Source organism: Scardinius erythrophthalmus (genome assembly GCF_964197995.2).
Source record: "Scardinius erythrophthalmus genome assembly, chromosome: 21".
Classification (NCBI taxonomy): domain Eukaryota; kingdom Metazoa; phylum Chordata; class Actinopteri; order Cypriniformes; family Leuciscidae; genus Scardinius; species Scardinius erythrophthalmus.
Window position 1 is genome coordinate 26523910 of NC_138241.1, and position 22680 is coordinate 26546589.

Here is a 22680-nt window from a genome sequence, read left to right on the forward strand (position 1 = left end):
TACATCTGTGTTGACAAGTGCTTGTGTGAGGGCTGTCCATGTTTAAACTTTTATACTGTAATGGGATGCTGTTATGCATCTTCTGAAAGAGTACAGCATTTCCAGATCCAAAACAAGCGAAGAAGATGGTCTGCGTAAACCAGAAGGAACGGATAGAAGATTGCTTACGCACAATTAAGCTAACAGGATTTGTTCAACAGCATAAGTCAAAACTGCCAAATGAAATATCGAACCCACAAAGAGGTACACAACTTTGCAAGCTATGGGATATTGATGGACTCCATCTACTTCATTATGTTTTGATCATTGTTCTGAATCCAATCTGGACAAAGTCTTCGACAAAAATGCTATTTTCTCAACTTTTTGTTTGAAATGTAATTTTTTTTATGAAACATCTACATTCAAGTGTTGATAAAAATATAATGAATTAATAATTTTATGATGCTTCTTTCACATTTCGCAACACTTTCAAAGTAAAACGTCCAGTGAGTGGTGCTAAGCATGTTCAGTTTTATCTGAGACAGAGGAATGCGAGTCTGGCAATGTTTTTAAAAATGATCAAAAATGAAATGTCTGGTGAGTGGAGCTAAAAGGTCAATGCTCTATCATGTTTGAAACTAATGTACCACCTCCGCTAACCTGACCCTAAACCTAACCGATATTGTAACACAAGCAAACATGAGACAAAACCATTCCATTTCAGTTTGCTTCTACAAGTCTTTGAGCTCCTATATTGCGATTCATGTTTCACGGGACTCGTACCCGAGTGCCCCATATTGCAAGTGCAATGCTGTATCGTGCTACCAAGCAAGTTTACTACATCAGAATAGCCATTCATATGGAGCTGGTTATGTGACGCAAACATCAAATAGCAAAAGTGTTTTCATAACATAGTATTGTTCAAGGATCTGTCCAAAAATAAGCATTCATTGATAACCTGTCCCTGTAATTATCATTTGTGTAAAAAAGGACAAAAAGTTGTTTTTGTCAAAAAGTACCATTTTGTCATTTTTTCCTGATCAACACAGTGCATTCTGGGATCGACTTTAGAATTTGACTAATGAAGGAACCTTAGATGGCAGCTAAGTTATACCATTTGCACAGGTTTCGAATCTTGAGCATATGTTGCCTTAAAATGCTGCCTACATAGAGTTCACTTGGTTTTGGAACAGAGCCACAGACACTTACTTTCAAAAAGGGAAAAGTGAGAGCACTGACGAGGCAGTATGTAGACTATTTAAAGGTTCTACACTGGGAGGTCTTCCATAAGGGTACCACCAAAGATTTGATTACAGACACCACACATGCAGTCATTGCATCCTGTATGCGTCTCGCTTGCATATGTCGGCAATATTCTGGGAAATTCCATTATGACTCAACTGTGCATTCCAGTAGATCTCCACTGGCTTCTCAGCTTTCTGTAATGAACTGTCAGTAATATCACACTGTAGCAGCTTGAACGAAACAATTTACATTAACTGTACCGCTGAGTGTGCGTGCATTCTGTATCTCACAATACATCACTGGATCCATGCATACTCAAGAGTCATAAATCATAATGTGCATGGTTAATGAATCCAAAGTGGGCTGGCAGCGTATGTTATAAAGCATTATAAAATGTGAAGTGCAAAAATGTCCAAACATGGTCACTATTATAAATGTTTCCAAAGATCTCAACTGGGAATTTGACAGGAATCATTATTTTTGCATTTCCACACTTCACCTTTTAGGAAGTACTAGTAAAATCAGATAAGGAAGGTCACAGGTAGTCCATACCTATGTCATAGGAGAGGAAGTCGGAGGAGAAGCATTTGGCCCCGTTACTGAGCGAGGTGTCATTATGAGTGTTTCCCCCGAACACCAGAAGAACTCCACTGATCAGCGCAGCGGAGTGGAGGTATCTTGCCAGGCCGCTTTCCTTCAGAATAAACCTGGGGAGAGGCAAACACACATCTCATTGGCTATTGTAATGCAGCATGTGCATGAGTGTTTAGCTTATGGGATGGAACAGTTGGTCTGAAGGTCACTCTCCACAGGCTAGGTAAGATACGCAGATGGACGCCATCAGTAATATGGCACCACAAAGACATCTACCCACACACAGAAACACACACGTGTATGTTGCCGTGCAAAGGCAAAAGACCGTAACTTCGTTTTTGGTCGAAAATTAGTTATTGATATTTTTGGCACATTCAAGACCTCCTTTATCATGTGGATAAGTATCTTGAGTCAATTCCATTGTTTTTTTTTTTGAGAAAATAATGGGTTGTCTTTACAGTAACTTCCAAAATCCCATGAGAAACCAAGGCAGAACACCATAACACAAGTTTGTACAGCTGCCATCAGTCCCTGTAACTTCTGATGTCCTCAGAGCTTTGTCCTGCACAAACGCAGTCAGAACATTTAGTATGGTCTGAACCGTCTCCATTGACAAACGTGCGATATCGATCGGGAAGGATATATGCAGAGTTGACAGAAAAATGTTACACATGCCGTAGCAGATGAATACAACAAAGAACTAAAGCTCTGCCTCACCCAGTTCGGGTACCGGACCTGGTTGAAACACTCATGCATCTAGCTGGCAGAGTGCCAAAACTTCACCAGTCGAGCCAATGCTGGACTAATATATCTATGGAGGTATTTTGTCATGTCTAATGTATTAATAATGCCATCAGAATGCAACCAAAGCACAGTATAGCAATAAGTAGATGGATATAAATAATTGTAAATCATACAAAATAAATGCCATGATCACTAGATTTTATACAGGTGTTACTATGATGATTTTGTTAATGGTGATCAGCAACCAAATATTGATCATGTGGAAGTTACTGCCTTTTGCCTTGGCACGGCTTCTCACTTTTTGCTGACAATACAAAGGCAGAGTACAGTAACTTTAAAATAGTGGTCAAAAGGCAAGTTTAAGCTCAAGTTTTTTTATGTAAATAATTTTCATTACTAAAACATCTAATTGCCAGATTTCCAGTGTCCTACCTATAATTAATTTGGCGGTACAACTAAAAATCTTTAAAGTCATTTTTCTCAGTTCCACACTCTAGCGAGTAACGGTCTTTTGCCTTTGTAGGGCAGAATGCATAAGCGCACATGCACACACAATCACAAGTACCAGTTTGTTTCAAGTCGAACATGATGTAATAATAACTTGCATATTGCGTAACCTGGTATTAAGATGGGTTTTGGTCGATCAGATCACAAGTAAATGAGGGAGACACATCCTCGTTTACACCTGTGTTTTAATCCACTTCTGTCCTGATTTATTTGAGGGGAGGGTAAATGCATGGCTTTTTCAGATCTTTCGATCTAATGGGTGAAATGAGCTCTCTCAATTTATATATGAACGTGACCGGAGACGAGGAAAAGCACATAGCAGCATATTTCGTTTCTGATATCCGCAAGACTACGCCAAAAGCGGTGAGCGTGTGTTAGAAATCAGGAGCGGTGAGAAAATATTGTGCTTGGTACGTTTTTCGTCTTCAAACCAAACTTAGGTCTACAGCCAAAAAAGTTTAAATCATGACTGGCTAGCACACTTACCATGATGTTTGCGCGTTAGGTCAGTAGGTGGAGAGTTGGCGGTCTTTTGCAGATGTTCGAACGCATTCGACCACATGAACGTCTACACTATGAAAGCAGTCCGGTCAAATGCGTTTTCTTAATCTTAATACCAGGTGTAAACAGGGCCTTAGAGATTCAGAATATTTCAGTAACTGTTTTTGATTCACTGAAAATAATAATTCGTTCGGGAATCAGACTACACTAGTAGCCTAATGCTAAATGTTTTTGGTCCTCTAAATTTAAATAGAGCCAGCTCCTAAGAGTAGTTCAATCGTGTATCAGACTACATGGGCCACACTGTATGATTCGAATTTCGGATTCATTCAAAATACCCTGTTTATTTGATTCATTTGTTCAAACTACTTTGGACATGTTCATGAATATTGTAGTATGATGTTCTGTCCACATGGATGGACTAAAACACATTTGAGAAAATTTGGCACAAGGTCACAAAAATATACTAATACACAAACATCTATAAAACAGTTTCATAAACACACATTTGAGAAATTAGTTCACTACCAACTAACTTTCAACTTCTCTTCACAACTGACTTTTCCCTAAATTTCTAACTTCAAAATGGCTAAATGGGTCCCTAAATTCTTTCACCGCTTCTCCCTTTTGCTTTCCATCCAATCTGTTATCTCTGTTTCGACCTCATTGTGATTGTGTCTGTGAGGATAAGCACTTTGCATCACTCTGCATCCACTCAGCACTCCTCTCTACACTCTGTCAAACACCTCAAGCCCTGTAAGCGAAGCGTTGTTTGATGCATTGTGCAGCTCCTTTCACTTGCTTTGCCAATCAAAAGCCAGAGAGTGAGGAACGCGCAGTGTGTGCATGAGCGAGAGATCCTCACATTTAAGGGTAAGAGAGAGCTTTTAGAGACAGGTTTCACTGTTAGGCCAAGCAAAGAGACAGTAAATATAAAGGCAAAGAAAAAAAACTGGGCATGTGTCTCGTTTTTTAATGTCTTCCATCAGCAAGCACAGAAGACGGTGACGTTCTAAGAGAAATGGATACAAAAGCTTTCTTTGTGCAGCCGCCAACTTTTAAGTGAACCGTCTTTGAGCGTGAAAAGGAACGAATGCGAGAACGAAACCTCAAATTAACTTCTACCACTACTTTGTGCTTTGTCTACGCTCATAAAAGCATTGGTGGTACCTCTGAGTTCAATTGTAGGCCAATGCAGTGTTCATAATAAAAACAAATGTCATAACCTTTCCAAGTTAGGTTTTTAGTTAAAGGGTAAATAGTGTAATTTCGATACAACTAGTAGCACCAAAAGCCGACACAATCCATCTGTTTGAGCGACCAGACAGGATCAGATGTGACAACATTGTTGGTCAAACAATAATAGCATGAGTTTCGAGTGGGACTACCGGTTTGTCTTAGCAATGGAAGATTAGGGAAAAAAACACCAAAAAAAAAACACAGTAATTCCATTTGGTGCCACTGGAGGTGCACAAATGACATGCTTCCTTGATGAATAAAACTTTTAAACTAGACTGAGCTGGTGCTTAGCTGGATCATACCTGGTTTAAATGGCAATTAGCTGATCTTAGTTGGAATAAACTGCTCTCACAGGATGGTCTAGCTAGTCTTCAGCTGGACAGACGAGTGTTTAGCTAGTTTGCCTGTCTCAGATAGTCAAAGTTGCTCTTTAGGTTTCAAATGGTCTCCCAGTCTAAAATCCCCTCCCCTCTAAAACCAGCCAATAGACCAGCCTGACCAGGCTGGCAGACCAGGGCTGCGTTCAGCCCCGACAAAACGTTGCACAACGTTTTTTAAACAGAAACGGTGATGCGTTGAACACACTGTTCTGATGACGCAAGAGTTGCCACTATGGCAGCTGAGAAGGCCATTCTTTGTGTTCTTTGTGAAGAATTTTTGGAGCCTGATGAAGTCGGTATAAATATGTGTTTAATACTACAAAATATGCCCAATGTTACAGTTACTGCACTTGCCGCCCAGAACAAAAGAGAACATACCAATCGAGTGAAGGGATTGCTTGCTGAAACTGAAATGGAAGCACACATCTTACCTAATTCAGACTAAAACACATCTATTTAGCCTCACATACTGACTTTATTTGTAGTTCATACCGTTTTAATACCCTGTATTTTCTTTCTTATTTTTAGGAAAAGCACTTAATTACCATTGTATATTTCTATACCAAATGTCATACACTTGAAATGAAGCTAAAAATATAAACAACTACATCATTATGTTGATATCCTATATTTTTACAATAAAACTTACACAAACATGTCTTCTAATATCCCCACAAACATGTCTTCTAATATCCATTGACAGAATTCTATCATCATTTACTCACTATGTCATTCCAAACCTGTGTGACTTTCTTTCTATGGAACATAAAAGAAAATATGTATTATTTTTGTGTTTTGTTTCCAACATTCTTTTAAATATCTTATTTTGTGTTCCGCAGAATAAGAAAAAAACATCATACAAGTTTGGAACAACATGATGAAACAAAAAAACAAATTCTACCCCTTAATTATTTATATTTTTTCACAGGGTTATTACAGAAATATGTGTAAAAAAGCCTGTGAAAAGTCTGGAATGTTGGATTCGTTCCTCTTGGACTAAAACCTCCTAAGAACTCACCCTGGCAACAGCTACCTGGCATCATTTATAGTGTCACTAACAGCTTATTTGTAACATATTTCACTCATGTCAGGAAATCTTGGTCAGCACACTCACTGGCTTATGGAAGATGTGAATCCTGCTCACATGTGTGCTAAGGGTCTGATTTGTGTGTGGATGAAAGGTGTCCGGTTTTCTTTTTTGTTTTTTTGAGAGGGCAGAGGCTGAAATGGTTTGTCACAGTCACACAATGATACACAGGCAGGCACACACACTTTCATAGTTAAAGAGTATAACATGTACACAGTGTGGATACTCACCAGGTGTGCGTGTGGACCTGATAGCGGTATAAATGATCCACTAGGCCATATTTGTTGGCAGGGAGGGCTTTGTATCCTCCATGGACGTATATGGAATGTGAGGAGCTGTCATAAACGCTGCTGTGACCATATCCTCCCTGCACCAGCGCTCCATTCGTCTCTGCCACCAACCAGGAGTTAGTACCTGACATAGAGATAGACTTTACTCTCAGAAACTCATAAGTGCATGTCACATTATAATTCAGAAATCATTCTAATATGCTGAATTGATGCTCATGAAACATTTCTCATTATTAACAATACTGAAAACCTTTGAGTTGCTTCGTATGTGGAAACTGTGAAAAAAAAAAAGTCAGGATTCCTTGATAAAGAGAAATTTCAAAAGAATAGCAATCTTTATAATACTATAAATGTCTATACTACCGCACTTTTAGAAACAGGTGATTCTGTCCCCCGCATTTATTTTTTTTTTTATTTATTTTTTTTGACCCAGCGACAATATTTGCGCCCGTGTTCTCTGATTTGTTACTTAGACTTGAGTGAACTAACATTCAGCCAAACACAGCGCGAATCATCTCATGGGCGTGTCTGCCATGAGCTTCAAATCTCTTGTTGCTCTTGCGAATTTTTGTTCGTTTTAGTCACTTTGCTGTTTGGCCGTCTAGGGTAAAATCATAGACAGTAAGAAAGTTCGATTTTTATGAGCCCAAATATTCGAATACAATATTTTTGTAAAATGCCCATCCCTAAAAAATAATAATAAATTGTTACATTTTATATAACGTTAGCGCTTTTCTGGGTACTCAAAGCGCTTAACATGGAAGGGGGAATCTTCTCAACCACCACCAATGAAACTGATTGAGCGATTACACGAGATACATTTCAATAAGTTGTTCGGTATCTTTCAGCATAACGTTACCTTCATATGTTCATTCATGTTTATTCTTTAACTAGTAGTGAATAGGAAGAGATGATCGCGTTCACTCGCGCACTGAGCTAACGTTACCGTGTCGCGCCACATCAAAGAGCGTCAAAACAGCATTTTTTTATTTATTTGAATTTCGTGATAAAATGGACCGAATTTGAAAGATGACAAGGTACGGTCACTGTATTCGTCGTGTACACTACACATAAGACAATGATCCAATGAGCTTAAAATGCTATGGTATTTGAGCTCACATGCACATAGTCATGGTACTAAAATTGTGATGGTCTTACAAAGATCTTACATAGAAGACTATTAAAACCACTCAACAAAGTAAGTTTGTTAGTATGGTGAGGGACAACGAAACTATGTCGGGACCCCATCGAAAACGAGATGGTGCATCTCAGGGGGTTTATCCTAATAAATAAATAAATTTAAATACAAAATAGAAACGCGAAAAATTCTGATGGAACCACGTGGAAAAAGACCACGTGTCAGCAAAGTGAAGAGTCATGTGAGCATTGGTGGTTCAGTGGTAGAATTCTCGCCTGCCACGCGGGAGACCCGGGTTCGATTCCCGGCCAATGCAACAATGTTTTTTGTTTTGTTTTTTTGCAATGCAACATGTGACATTTAACTTTTAATAGAAAATGGGAGACAAATATACAAAATTTTAATTAAATACACTAAAACATTAAAAAAAGAGGAAGTTGCATGGCTATCTTAACATATGCTAGTCTGACTTCAAGACCATGGTTAGTGCTCTCTGGTAGAACATCTGTAATCAATTACACGTGACTAAGTGTGACAGAGACCGAGAAGATACCATGGTTAAGCGTTCCTCTGCCTTTCATTGATATCCTGGCTTGTTACATCACTAAATATATATCTCAAGTTTAAGGAAGCTTCTCTTCAAATATTGCATCACTCTAATTTTTCCAAATTCTTTATGTCATCAAGGTCACAGATGCGCAGTAGGGGTGCGATTGCATTCATTTTCAACAGCTCTAATAAGCTCATGTATTCATTAAGAGAGTAAAAACTGAGAAAAAGCGAGTGGGGGAAAGCGAGAGCATAAGAAAGAAAGATTTAAGTGGAGTCTCAACAGAGCTCAGACACATTAATCATTGTTCAATCCCAGACAGTGCAGTTCAGGTACCACCACTTCTTAATGACCTAAAGCATGAGTGTGTGTTTGAGTGGGTGTGTGTTTGTGACAGAGAGTGGAGCGAGTCGACTAGAAAATACCACTGAAAGAAGAGAACCTTCACTTTAATGAGTCTGGCCGTGTCAACTCACCATGTCATCAGTAAAGTGCTGTGCTAGTGACATGTTATATTACACTGCCATCTGCTGGAAGCCAGAGGAACTGTCTGCATTTGTCAAATTGCTCACCCTCATGTCATTCCAAACCCGCAAGACTTTTGTTCATCTTCGGAACACAAATGAAGATATTTTTGATGAAATCTGAGAGCTTTCTGTCCCTCCACTGACAGCTATACAACTGACACTTCAGAAAGTTCATAAAGAGATGGTAAAAACGAATCCATAGTAAGCGGTTCTCAAGTGTTACGCAGCACGTTTGAGCTTCCGCAAGAGGTTTGTTCTAGTGCAAGCAGGTTCGGTTGAGCTTCTGTTTATTTTCGCTGATCAATGTTTATGTGAATAAAAGCCTAAATTCAATCGGTTCATCATATAAAGCGATCGTGTCTCTTCAGAAAATTTTGGACTAAACCGCTCAATTCATATGGATTAGGAATCTCTTTGTGAACTTTATGAAACTTCAAAGTGTCAGTTGCCTAACTGTCGATGGAGAAACAGCTCTCAGATTTAATCAAGAAGTTCTTCATTTGTGTTCCGAACATAAACGAAAGTAATGACAGAATTTTCATTTTTGTGTGAACTAATAACCCTTTAAGACTGTCATGAAACTACACACTCATGGTGCATTCAAGTCCTCCTGGGAAGTTCATATTTTTGAGTTTGGAAGTTGTAATTACAACCTCAGGTGCGTTCAAATCACTTTGGTCGAAGCAAGATGGCAATGTAACTTCTACATGAAAATTCAACAAGATTTCTTAACTCCACATCTACAAATTGACAACTAAAAATGTTTTTGTTTTACGTTTTCATTCACCTCGGAAACTCTGGGCTTTAAGAAAAATAGGTTTCTCACACATTATTACAACTTTGTGGTGACGTTCATGTGCATTCAACTTGGAAATACAATCTTTCTGACATGACTTGATTGCACCATCAGTTCAAGTAAGAAATATTTTCTCAATAACAGTTACATATTGGCACTTACGAATGTTGTACTCCTGGACATGGCTGAGGTAGCTATAAATTGGTGAATAGCCAAAAAGCACCACCATGATAGGCTCTCCATTTCTGTTGTCTACTATGTGAGCAGTATGTCCCTCCACGGCGAAGTGTTGGGACTGCAGCACAGGACTGAGCGTCCTGAGGGACCAGGAACGGCTACGTGTATCAAACAGCCACAGTTCATCTGTTATGTTCCCGGAGCCTGCTTCCAGCTTCCCACCGAACATGTAGATATCATCCTGCAAAGAGCAGAGAAGAGAAATGAAGACATTATGAGATCCTGTGCAAGCATTTGAGGCATTACATCACCTCAGGCTGAGCAAAAGTTGGACACCAATTTCCCAGCATCACAGGAACACATATTCTCTTGTGTAAACAGCCAATCAATACACTGCATCTAAAAAAGGACTCCATGGAGAACAGACTCAAGCCTAGTGACACTGCTGCATCTCTTTAACTAACAAAAACATGACTCAGAATATACAACCACTGAAAACTACTATAGCTATTACTGTTTACTATTGTGATTATGAAAACAGACTAATCTCCTAACCCTCAATTATAACTTTGATTGGCAGTCAAAGTTTGGGGTCAGTAAGACAGTTTACACAAATACTGTATGTTAAGCAGCACAACCGTTTTCAATATTGATAATTAAAAATGTTTCTTGAGTTCACTTAATGTGTGTGTTTGTGTGTGTGTGTGTGCCATATGTATAAATGCATCATGTGTTTCATATTCAGTTGATATTCAGATAAAAGTGCAGAAAGCCACTTTATGATTCATGAAAAAGTATCTCAATATGCTGACTGAACTCTCACATTCATGCACGCTGTAAATGCACATTGACTGGCCTGCTACCGCATTCCCATCATCAAAGTGCATTCAGCAGTTTATGACACATAAAGACATCTACCAGACAACAGCTTTGTGAAATACAGTCATGTGGACAGGACAGTGATTTTAATTTGCCCATTTGCCTGGGACCTTTCTCCACAATGAAGGCAGTTAATTTAAAACATAATGTGCACTGTCAATGAGAGAGAAAGTTTATATGCGTAAACCAGTTTACACTGTGGACTGAGAAAGTTCCTGCTTATTTCAGTCAGACTCAGTGAGAGTATCTTCAAAACCATTAACAGAATAAACATTCTTGTGAATCTGCAGACATTATCATAGGCTCTGGTGGAGAGAAAAAAAATTCATCGGAAAGAATGTGATTCATATAAATGTGTTTTCAGCATACATTTTCCCAATAGAAAAAAACATTTAAAAAAAGTTTTCTACTGTTCCTTCATGTCCTTCATTCTAAAAGTAATGCGTTTTTGTTTTGTGTGGACTGACAAAAGAAAAAGACTGCTGCATTGGCCGGGAATCGAACCCGGGCCTCCCGCGTGGCAGGCGAGAATTCTACCACTGAACCACCAATGCTCACATGATAATGGATTGTGCTCCAGTGCTCATGTGGGACTTCTTTAACCAATGCAATGAAAGCAAGTCGGTCAGTACCGAGAGTTGAGAAACTGTAGAATTTTAAATAAGAGAGAAAAGAGGGCTGGAAAAACGAATGGAAGGAATGTGTAGCATAACAGAGTGTGGCGTGTTTGTGCATGACCACGAGACCTCCCAGAGCACTGTTATGTGAGCATTGGTGGTTCAGTGGTAGAATTCTCGCCTGCCACGCGGGAGGCCCGGGTTCGATTCCCGGCCAATGCAGCAGTATTTTTCTTTTGTTAGTCCTGACATAAGAAAACTTAAATCTTTATCATAACATTCAAGTAAATACTTGGCTTAATTTACAACTGTTGTCATTTTTATGACAGTCTGCTTCCTTAACAAGCTAAATTAAGGAAGTAAAGGAACACAACTGAACAGTTAATGCACTTGACAAAATATCCATGGATAACACACCTAAAAGTACTGTTTATCATTAAACAATGGAAAATGTAATGCTAAGATGGCTCTATCACTCTTATTAATAGCTCAACTTCGATCTGAAAACACCCTGAATCTTGATATTTAACACCCTCCTTTAGATAGCACTAAACCATAAACTGTCCATCTTTTTAATGTGATTACCACATTACTTGATAATTATTAGAATCATTTTCTGAATAATAAACACTAGTGGGCACTGTCGCTACAAAAATATTAAAACATCCCTAAAAACATGCACCTAAACACTATTTGAGCTTGTAACATTGTGGACAACAATGACAGAGGTTACATCTTTTCAATTGTAAATCAATGGCTCTGCATATCAATGGCAAGTTAAATCACTCACTGAGGCATTGTTATACAAAGTATAGAGACTAGCATTGTGTTTACCTTGTGAAGAGCCAGAGAGTGTCCATAGCGCTGTAGCGGGCCGCCGTTGATTGGCACCACATCCCATGTGCTGCTCTCTAGATTATAGCTGAAAAACAGACAGAGAACTGTAAGGAAAGGAAGAAAGAGAAAGTGTGGTGCACTCATTGCTAGCTAATAAAAGTGGGAAAAGTAATGTATACACTACTTATTTTGAAAGAAGTTTCTTATTGTCACCAAGGCATATGGTAAAAACAGTAATATTGTGAAATATTATTAGTATTACAATTGAAGATTTAATACATTTTAAAATGCGATATATTCCTGAATCCTGTGGTGGCAAAGCTGAATTTTCAGCCTCTACAGAAATCGTGCTAATATGTTGATTTGGTGCTCAAGAAACATTTCTGATTATTATCATCAATGTTGAAAATCCTTTGTGCTGCTCAATAGTTTTGTAGAAACTGGGACACACGGGATACGCTGAAGACGGACTCAAAAAGGAGAGAAATGGATAGCTATCTGAATTATCAAAACAATTCCATTTACACCTGGTCACATAAATGTGTTTTTGCAAAACTGATATAAATCTGATCTTCAATTCTCCCGCTATAAGCAGATTTAATGGAGTGCACGCCACCAAAAGCAACAGATATGAGCTGTATTTTATTGATCATCAGCTAAAATTTCTAAATCAAAGACCGCAATAAGAGAGAGCGGCAACAGCCCTGGTAGATCATTTCGGTTCTTTACTTTTAATGAAGAAAAATTAAAAGCTTGTGTCAAGCGTCTGCGACTTACTTTCACTTTGATTTGCGTTAGTTTGCACGTTGGCTTGATGAAAAGATGCTCATCTGCGGTGTTGCAGTGGCGCCGTCATATCTGACTATAACATGACATATAGCCTATAACACGCTCTCACACGTTATTTTTTAGCATTTTTGGGAGATGTAAAATTTATATATGTGGTTTTAACAACCAGATGCATTTACACTTGTCCAGTTTCGTCTAGGGTTGCCAACTTCAGAAAAGAAAAATACGGGACAAAAATGTGGTTCTTTACAGGAAAATAAGAGACACTCAAAATATTTGTACTGTATCACACAGTATATGTCATTTCAGGTTTGTATGCGTTTAAAAGGTTCTCAGACATAAACACATTTGTTTTGCTTAACCTATTTATGTACAATTTAATTCTAAAACAAATTTTAAGGTCATACAAAAAAAAGTCTGAAATATCTGAAATAGAAAGCTTTTGTAACATACACTACATTTGAAAGAAATTAAAGAAAGTAATAGCCTACTTTTATTCAGCAAGGACACATTAAATTAATCAAAAGTGACAGTAAAGACATTTATAATGTTACAAAAGCTTTTTTATTTCAGATAAATCTTTTGTTTTTTAAAACATTAATAATAATAATCAGAAATGTTTCTTGAGCAGCAAATCACATCAGCATATTATTCCCTCTGGTAGATTTCATGTTTTCTTGAGTGGCTGGATGGATGTTGGACTCATGAACAATAATCACGATGTTTGAATTCGCCAGAACTGATTTGCCGAAATCAAAACCCGGACAGTGAAAGGGATTTGCCGTTAGCGCGAGTCCGGATCGAACCGGGAGCGACAGCAGAGGATTCTGTTCGCAAATCAAACAATGATTTGTCCCAAAAGAATAATTAATTCTTAATTTAGAGTTTGTTATTCATATGGTCTGATTCGTATGGTGATTGGAAGATGACCGGTGTCGTGATCATTCTCAAGTGTCGTGTTGCTGTTGTATCAGTCAGTGGTTAGATCAGCATAGCAGTATACAGGACAAGGGAGGTCACGGACGGGACAAATGAATTAGGCCCAATATACAGGACGTCCCGGCTAATACGCGACAATTGGCAACCCTAGTTTCGTCTGGAATGCGGCCCAGACCATCTCCTGAAGTGGTTTGAGCGATCGGATTCAAATCCATCTCGAATGCGTTTCGGAGGGCATTTACACCTGGTCTTTTCACGATCGGATCCGATCACAGAAAACGCATTAAGTGGCCAAGTGTAAACAGCCCAAGTTTGCCTGTTATAGAGCAAATAAAAAACAAATAAATTTGCTTAAAATCATGATTGGTGCATCACTATAAGGAACCAGTGTGGACTTCATCAAAAGTCATTAAAAAGCATACAGCTACAACAGCCAGGACTTCATCAAGACACATACATACTGGATAAGAACTTCCTGATCAAACCTGCCAGATCCTTAAGGAAATGTATTTTAGTATAAAATGCATTTTTTTTTTACCTACTAGCCGGTTACTCAGTTCATTACATTTAGCAGACTGAACCAGGGCAAATTGAGAGCCAGTCACAGAGCCGGTCACATTTAACAAAGCTTATTTGGAGATTTAAACAAGTGATTTGAATAAAGTGAAGTACAAAATATTGGCTGATGATGTCACCAGACAGCAGAACTTACTTTATAACCATCTGAAAGGAGCTGTAGTTAAAGGTGAACCCTCCAATCACCCACATCAGCTTCCCATGAACCACTGCTTTATGAGAAGCCCGGCCTAGTGACTGTCCATCAGGCTTCACGTTAGGCAGAAACCAGTGCGGTTCAGTCGAAGGAAATTTTAAAGAGCAATCTGGACCTGAGATGGGAAAGAAGTGTCAGATAAAAAACAAGATGAGCAAATTAAACTACACAGAGGTGTGTGTTCACAGGACCCGTGTGAGTCATAAACTCTAATTTAAGATACTAAACAAACACTGAGGGCTACTTACCAGAACTGTCAACAACTTGAGATGTATTTTCTATAACATGGTTAAGAAGTCAAATATCTCAACCAAACATGCTTTGAATTTCAAATGCTATAATAAAATCATACCCCCCCCCCCCCCCCCCAAAAAAAAAACAATCAAGATTGCTTGTGGGAAAAAAAATAGCTGGTTATAAAAGTAGCAGTAAACACAAAATAAACTTTGAGGTCAAAATTTGCCGTTACAAAGCTATGAATTAAACTGAATTAGCATGAATAAGAATTAACAACCAGACTATTGAAGAACAGATCCAAAAGTGAACCAACACTGTCACCTAGTGGTTAGTAAAAACATCTCTCTAAATGACGGATGAGGTTGCAAGTTCACGCCAAACAGTGTCTTTTCAAAACTCTTTTCCAGTTATCTCCACAATAAAGAAATTAAATCATCAGCATATCATCTTAGAATCTCAATAACAGACCAACAAAAAGAAGTCAGTTCCTTTAAAATTCCAGTCTATTTAAGCTGCGAATGCTTGTATACCCAACGCATACTCGCTAATTAACAATAATTAACACACTATAAATTCCATTGTTTGAGGTGTACCATAATGCTTACATGGTAAAATGTTGGTAATACGTATGCTATGTAACTGTCCGTCATTCATTTATTTACCAAACGACGGTAATTTTCTTCAAATCTGCCGAAGTGTTTCGGGTAAGTGGAGCTTAGGCGATGTTGTTATCTGTCGTCATCATTGTCCCGCGCTCTCATTGGTTCGCAGGGAAAGCTGTCCGCGGATCGCTCGCCCAAGCGGAAAAAAAATATGCTGTTACTGCCAGATCTCAATCAGTGAAAATCACATTGTATTTGATACAAAACTAACAAGATTTATATATATAAAAAAATATATCGAAAGAAGCTATTTTCATAGTATTTCTACACAGAAAAACTTGTTGTTTACGAAAACGTATAAACTGTTAAGACAGACCTAACGTTACTGTAAGGCCTATTTTTCATTCATTATATTATTTATAATTGTATATTACTTATATTGACACCAGCAATGGTGTTTTTTATTTGACATCTCTGATTTAGAGCCGATGCACAGTGATGCCAGATTGGGCCGACCATTTCCAGCCCAAAAATCTCATCAAAACACGCCCAACTCCAAGAAAAACCCGGCCAAAACGTTAACTGCCAAAATAATGCAATAGAATTTTATTGCCATGTCAATCAAGGTTCATAAGCACAATTTGTATCTCCCTGGAAAGCAGATTAAAACAGGGCAAATACATTAAAGAGAATTAGCAAATAAGACAAATGTCCAGGTGGAAACTATGTCAAAACGGCAATCAAGAAATGAAACGATGATTTTAACCCTGGGAAAAACACATGCATCATTTTCAATGTCAACAGTAAGAATGAGCCAATTTAAGCACAAAAAGTTCCTAATATAACATAATTAGAAGGCATTTCACACAAAAATGAAAATTCTGACATAACTAGTATGAACATTGTATATCTATATTTTCACCTCATGTTGAACGTACGTCATACAATTAAACAAATTATCATTGATAACCAGCAGATGGCACTATTGACATGAAACATGAGACTCATTGTGATTTTTTTTACTAGTATATTTGTTTAGGTGGTTTAAGAAATATTCCAGGTATATGCAGTTATGGAACTCTGTAATCAACATATTGAGGAAAATGCATGAATGTACATTATTACTGTTCAAAAGTTTGAAATCTGATTTTTTTTTTTTAAGTTGTGCACACCAAGGCTACATTTATTTGATCAAAAATACAGTAAAACTGTGAAAAAAATGTTACAGTCTAAAATAATGGTTTTACTCTATTTCAAAACCAAAAGTCTTACTGACCCCAAAACATTTTAAAGTAAAAACTTTTACAATATCAAAATTCTCTGCAACATTTTGCAGACAATGTGGAGATATTCTATACAGTAGTATCATATAGACATCTGAACAATTTTTCAGCACCTCACCTTGCCAGCTGTCATTGCAGACGCAGAGCTTTTCTCCGGTGAGGTCGCAGTATCCACGGTCAGGACTGCCACAGTCATCCCAACAGTACGGAATATCACACGCCTCACCTTTCCAGTATCGCTCACACTCGCAGTAAACACTGCTAGAAATGGAGTTGCCTGTAGTACACCTTCCATGACCTGAACAGTTATTAGGACAGGAGTTTATCCTGAAAAACACACCAGGGAGAGAGAGTGATCAGGACAAAAAAATAAATAAATAAACAAATAAATAAAATAATTATATATATATATATATATATATATATATATATATATATATATATATATATATATATATATATATATATATATATATATATATATATATATATATATATATATATATATATATATATAAATAAATAATGAAAGCATTGTCACTGTATAACGATACTCACGAATAAAAGATGTTGAATCCTGTGAGATTGTAGGCAGCATCACTGAAAAAGTGCAACAATGCGTACCCAGATGTGGTCACAACCTCTGGAATGGTTTCATTTCCTTTTGTTTCTGGGACAACCAGGCCACTGGACATGCAAGAGTATGACACACAAATCAGATAAAATACTTCATTCCTTTGTGTTCACATGTTCCACTCAGACACACCACAGGACACAGAGATGTGACAAACTAGATACCGCAAACCAACACACACACACTAAAGTACACAGCAGGTATCTGAACACAAGGTCCATCCCATTAGAAAGGAATAAGAGATAGCACTTCAAATGAAGAAGAAAAGAGAGAAGCAAACAGACTACTTTACATTTAATGTGACTTGACTAATGTTACCTCTATATTTAGGCAGGTAAATTATCCTTATGAGGATGTTATTTTTTCCCCTTGCATATTCATGCATATTAATAGCAAAGATGATTGTAACAGGTACTTGCAGCATTACATGTGAGCTATTCTCTGTCGCTCATAGAGTGCAACAGTGCCCACCAATTTTTTCAGCAGCCTTGTTTCCGGACGGATTTTTCCCCATAGGGATTTTTTTTTTTTTTTTTTTTTTAAATAAGAGTTATAAGCCATGAACCGAACCAAACCAAACAGTTATGAGGTGAATCACAACATTACAAACTTTGACTTGAAGCAAAAAAGTATTTGTAAAAATTTGTAAAAGTAAAAAAAAAAATGCAAGACTGTACTTGACTTTAATGAGGGAAAGAACTACAGTCCCATGAAGCACAGATATAAAAATAATTGATCTAATATTTTAAATAAATATACAGAACTACACTATATTTTACATTTATTGCAAAATATGCATATACTGTATATCCAAATATTTCTTCATGGGAGTGGGTGGCCATTAAAGTGTTCTTTTGGAGCAATTTGCATGGTCCATTTCTCAGATTTTTAGAGATTTCTTTGCAGAATCATGGGTAATGTAGTTTTTAACCAAGAATTTCATGGTTAAATAGGATTATTTAAAAAAATAACAACAAAAGCACATATAATCGATTAACAACCTAAAAGTTCATGATGGGACCAAATTAGCATAATTTTTCCACAAAGAATTTGTTTAACCTTATTTACTGTAGTCACAGATGATGTTTACCTGCAAACCATTCACCAACTAAGGCCCATATTCCGATTAGGCTTTAATTCTGAAAAATATTTTTACATGCTCCATAGAGAAAAAAAGTTTTACACATGGGATCCAGATATTTTGAGTAAATATAAAAAAATTATGATGACATGCCATTTATTAATCTGTATTCTAGCAATTTTAATTAAAACATTAATCCTCATTCTTTTCCTTACTGACAGCATACATGGCTAAATGATGAATCGGAAAATATAGGCCAGTAACCTTTTTAATTTTTAGACTGACAGTGCTTTCATCTGTGCATTTTTTTATTTATTTTAATGCTTGTAAAATAAAAATATATATATCAGTAGTTAAGCACCATTTCATAGAAGAGAAACAAGAATAACTTTGAAATTCCATGGGTCAGCAGAGGTTAACACCCTCACAACGCTTTCAATTGAAAAATGTATGTAACGCCAAGGAAAGAGAAGTCACATGTTCACACAAACGAAAGATCAGCATACATTTTTCAAGCGCACTTCATGGGTGACTTAGTCTGATTTGATTCTGCTGTGTTATTGATTGGTTAAAGTTCACTGTTCATTTCACTGAATTGGACATAAGATCTGTTGATGGTTTCGTTATACTTTTGTTTATGTACTATATATATATATATATATATATATATATATATATATATATATATATATATATATATATATATATATATATAAATAATATTATTTTGTTCATGAAATAATAAGCTCTGTCTTAGGTCAGGCAATGCTTTTTTGCTTGGTATGAAATGACTAGGAAAGTTTGTATCCACTCTGTCAGAGGTGTGTGAATTACAATGCTTCCAGTCCCACTCACCTAAAAACAGCTATCAAAGGTGCGTAAATAGAGTCTCCATCAAAAACATACATGTGATCCCAACTGCACTCTGTGGCAAAATGGTTGAACCTCAACCTCAGCACAGCATTTGGGCTAAAATAAAAACAGAAAATATATTAAATTTGACACTTAATAATAAGAGTAAAAGACAATTGTATTTCAATCATGACAGCTCTCGGATTAGTTTTAGCATGTTATTGAATATAGCAATGTTAATATATTTGTTCTTTGCGGACTAGATCTGCTACACTGTTGCTGCTGCTGCTCATGACTGAACTAGATATTTAAACCCAATGTCCACTAATGGGACATGAGTAACAATTTAGCTCCAAACTTTTCTTTTTATTAATTCTAACTTTTATTTATATGTTGCTTTGAACAAAAGCATCTGGTAAACAATAAATATAGATGTAAATGCGAGAACATCTGCAACAAAAAGAAAAAAAAAACATACAGAGAGATTAGTAGACATAGTGGTACTCACTATCCTTCAATGAGCCAAGTGCATTTTGTCTTGTACTTGTAGTTAACTGGTCCATCGGTGAGTGATCCTGATGACTCTGTCAACCTGACCAAGAAAAATACAAAGATAAATAAATATCTCAAAATGGCCTTGATGAAAGCAAAGCAAGAGAAAATAAGGTACAGTATATTTGTAAATTTAGACAGTTGTTGATTAGTTACTGTCTTTGCAAAAAAATAATACTGTAGGAAATAATGCATATGTTTCTGTATGCTCTCTTAATAGGTTAAATAAAAGATTAAATAGGTACAGCAGCATAAACACCACTGCAATGTGTAGGTTCAGAAGGAGAATTTAAGACAACAAACCACATCACACACACCAAGATTATGCATACTAAAAAATATAATCAAACAGAATACGCAAAATCAAAATAAATAAAAAAAAATCAGACCTTTATACAAATATTTCAAAAAGTCACTAAATGTTTAAAGAGCTCCCTTTTCCAAAAGGAAAGTCTTCATGCTTTAAGGTCCATGGAAAAAGGGGGGGAAATGAATAATCACCTATTGTATAAACTCCACATCATGTATGTATGATTTAAGCACAGACATATCTCCTTCCACAAAGAGCTACCATCACTTTCAGCTAATTATTAGCCTATATGAAGAAAATTATTGAAATTTATTGGAAAAAAATACTATTTAAAGGCAAAATTGAATTCAAGCATGTTTGATATTGAATGAAGTGTGTGATTAGGACTTAAGAAGACATTAGCAATGATTAAAAAAATACTGACATATGACATCTTGACTGCAAAGTCTGTCCAGTAAAATCCTTCATAGTACTGCAGCATCCAACGTCACCGTAACGAAACACCATCCACGTGCACCAACAAACTGGTCATGTGACATTGGCACAACCACCTGCTCTTTATTCATCCTCTTTCCCTTTCACCTCATTTTCATCCCTCCTTCTCCAACACAGAAACGAGGGCCATAATCCCAACGGATTGAAAAAAAATAAAAATAATACTCATTTGTCCGAGAGTGGAGGAGGGCCAAGTTCAGAATGTTACAGCACAGTAAAAAGCAAGTCACAGCAACTGCACATCAGTCAAGAGATCAGCTTATCCATGAAAATCATTTTTATCACAAAAACAACACAAGAGGTGAAGCAGAAGCAGCAATCAGGGCCAACCATTTTTGTTTCATTAGTATATTTTTATTTAACTTTTTTAGAATTTCATTTCGCAGCATCCGTTTGTGTAACGGTTCTCGGTTAAAAAAAATCTGATAACGCATCTATATTATGGTTTGTTGAAAATAGCAATGTGTAAAACAGACAGTTTCGCTAATGTATGTTTCTGTCGATGGATGCACATGCTGGCTCAACAAGAATACATTACAACAGCGATAATTAAAAAAAAATTAACAAAATGGTCACTCTTTGTAAACTTTGTTTAATGCGAGTGCCGTATGCTCGAATGACCTCATCATCAACCGAGTGTTGATAGCGCACGAGCACAGGTTAGACCGGAACAGCACACGTTGCTATCTGTGTTTAAACTAAACTCATTTAAGCCTTGCCAATTTAAACTTTCGAGCGCAAGATGAAAGAGAACTTGCGCGCACTGTGAGAAGATGTGTGTGTGTGTGTGTGTGTACTCGTTTTGAGTTCTCTTTCAAGTCTTGCATTTAAATTCACACAAAAATCATGAGAGAAGGCATAACAGACTATCTGCTAGGATAAAGTGAACTTATACAGTAGAGCAGTGGTTCTCAATCCTGGTCCTGGGGACCCACAGCTCTGCACATTTTATATGTCTCCTTTATCTGACACTCCCAGTTCAGTTCATAGAGCTCTTTCCTAACGAGATGATGATCTGAATCAGGTGTGTTAAATGAGGGAGACATACAAACTGTGCAGAGCTGTGGGTCCCCAGGACCAGGATTGAGAACCACTGCAGTAGAGAAAGACTTTTGGATCTGTGCGTTGTCTTAAAGGGACAGCAGCAGGCCTAAAAAAAAATTTAGTTTGGTTCCGGTTTCCGACCGACCCTGTCAATTTATGTGCGACCCAAATTTATTTTATGAGCTTAATTTACGTTTTTGTACAGCACCGGTTTTGTATAATTTAGCACTCTTGCGATGCAAGACAGAGTCCTGCACGGGTCCGATTTTGTAAACCCGCACCCGCCCGTAGGCTACCCGCAGTGCTTAAAACCGCATCCGACCCGTTTTCTGACAGCAGCACTAATTAAAATCCGCACCCGAAATAAAATCAGTTTAGCCAATCACATTATAGACACACTTACAAAAATGTTTATTGCCAGTTCATACAGAAGTTATTACACGACAATTAACACAAGGACAACTTCAGCCGAAGCTGTCAAAAGGCCGGTACATGAAGAACATGGCTAACGTTAACGTTACCACAAAACTGTAGCCTATGTTAACATTTTACCAATCGAACAGACGCGGCTACAACACTATATCTGCCACACAATTTCGTCTAGCCCACATTTGACAATTTTGGGTTCAAACACGCCCTGCACGCCACACATACTTAACAGTGTTAAATTTGAAAAATACTGTTCGACAGCTATATTCCTGCTGTCTGTTTTTAATGGTAATTAAACAAAATACAAGAAAAGCACTCACTGCTCTTGATTGAATATCTTTTGTAACTTTAATAAGGATTCATCTTTAATTTAAACAGTCAAATATGCAATGTTATTTTACATTCGATTACTTTATTCAATTTCTGTACCTGAAAACTAATGTTAGACCTACCTGAAAAACCTAAAAAGCACTGTTTATTTTATTTTTTTGTATTTTTGCTCTATTGCATTTATTTGTGCTGTTGCTTGTAGTTAGATTATGTATCCATATTTTCTTTATTTTTCTTTATTTGT

The 22680-nt window shown here is 37.1% G+C and overlaps 1 protein-coding gene across 1 annotated transcript in view; it reads right to left on the minus strand.

Annotated features, from left to right (window-relative positions):
• Nucleotides 1-22680, minus strand: part of atrnl1a (attractin-like 1a) — a 250528-nt gene that overhangs the window by 195936 nt on the left and 31912 nt on the right. The window contains exons 2-10 of the mRNA XM_081351271.1: nucleotides 19785-19868; nucleotides 19280-19393; nucleotides 17268-17396; nucleotides 16828-17036; nucleotides 14528-14702; nucleotides 12085-12172; nucleotides 9740-9995; nucleotides 6507-6690; nucleotides 1777-1931 (exon numbers count right to left, since the gene is read on the minus strand). Of these exons, the coding sequence (XP_081207397.1) occupies nucleotides 1777-1931; nucleotides 6507-6690; nucleotides 9740-9995; nucleotides 12085-12172; nucleotides 14528-14702; nucleotides 16828-17036; nucleotides 17268-17396; nucleotides 19280-19393; nucleotides 19785-19868 (1394 nt within the window). The remainder of the gene's footprint in view (nucleotides 1-1776; nucleotides 1932-6506; nucleotides 6691-9739; nucleotides 9996-12084; nucleotides 12173-14527; nucleotides 14703-16827; nucleotides 17037-17267; nucleotides 17397-19279; nucleotides 19394-19784; nucleotides 19869-22680) is intronic.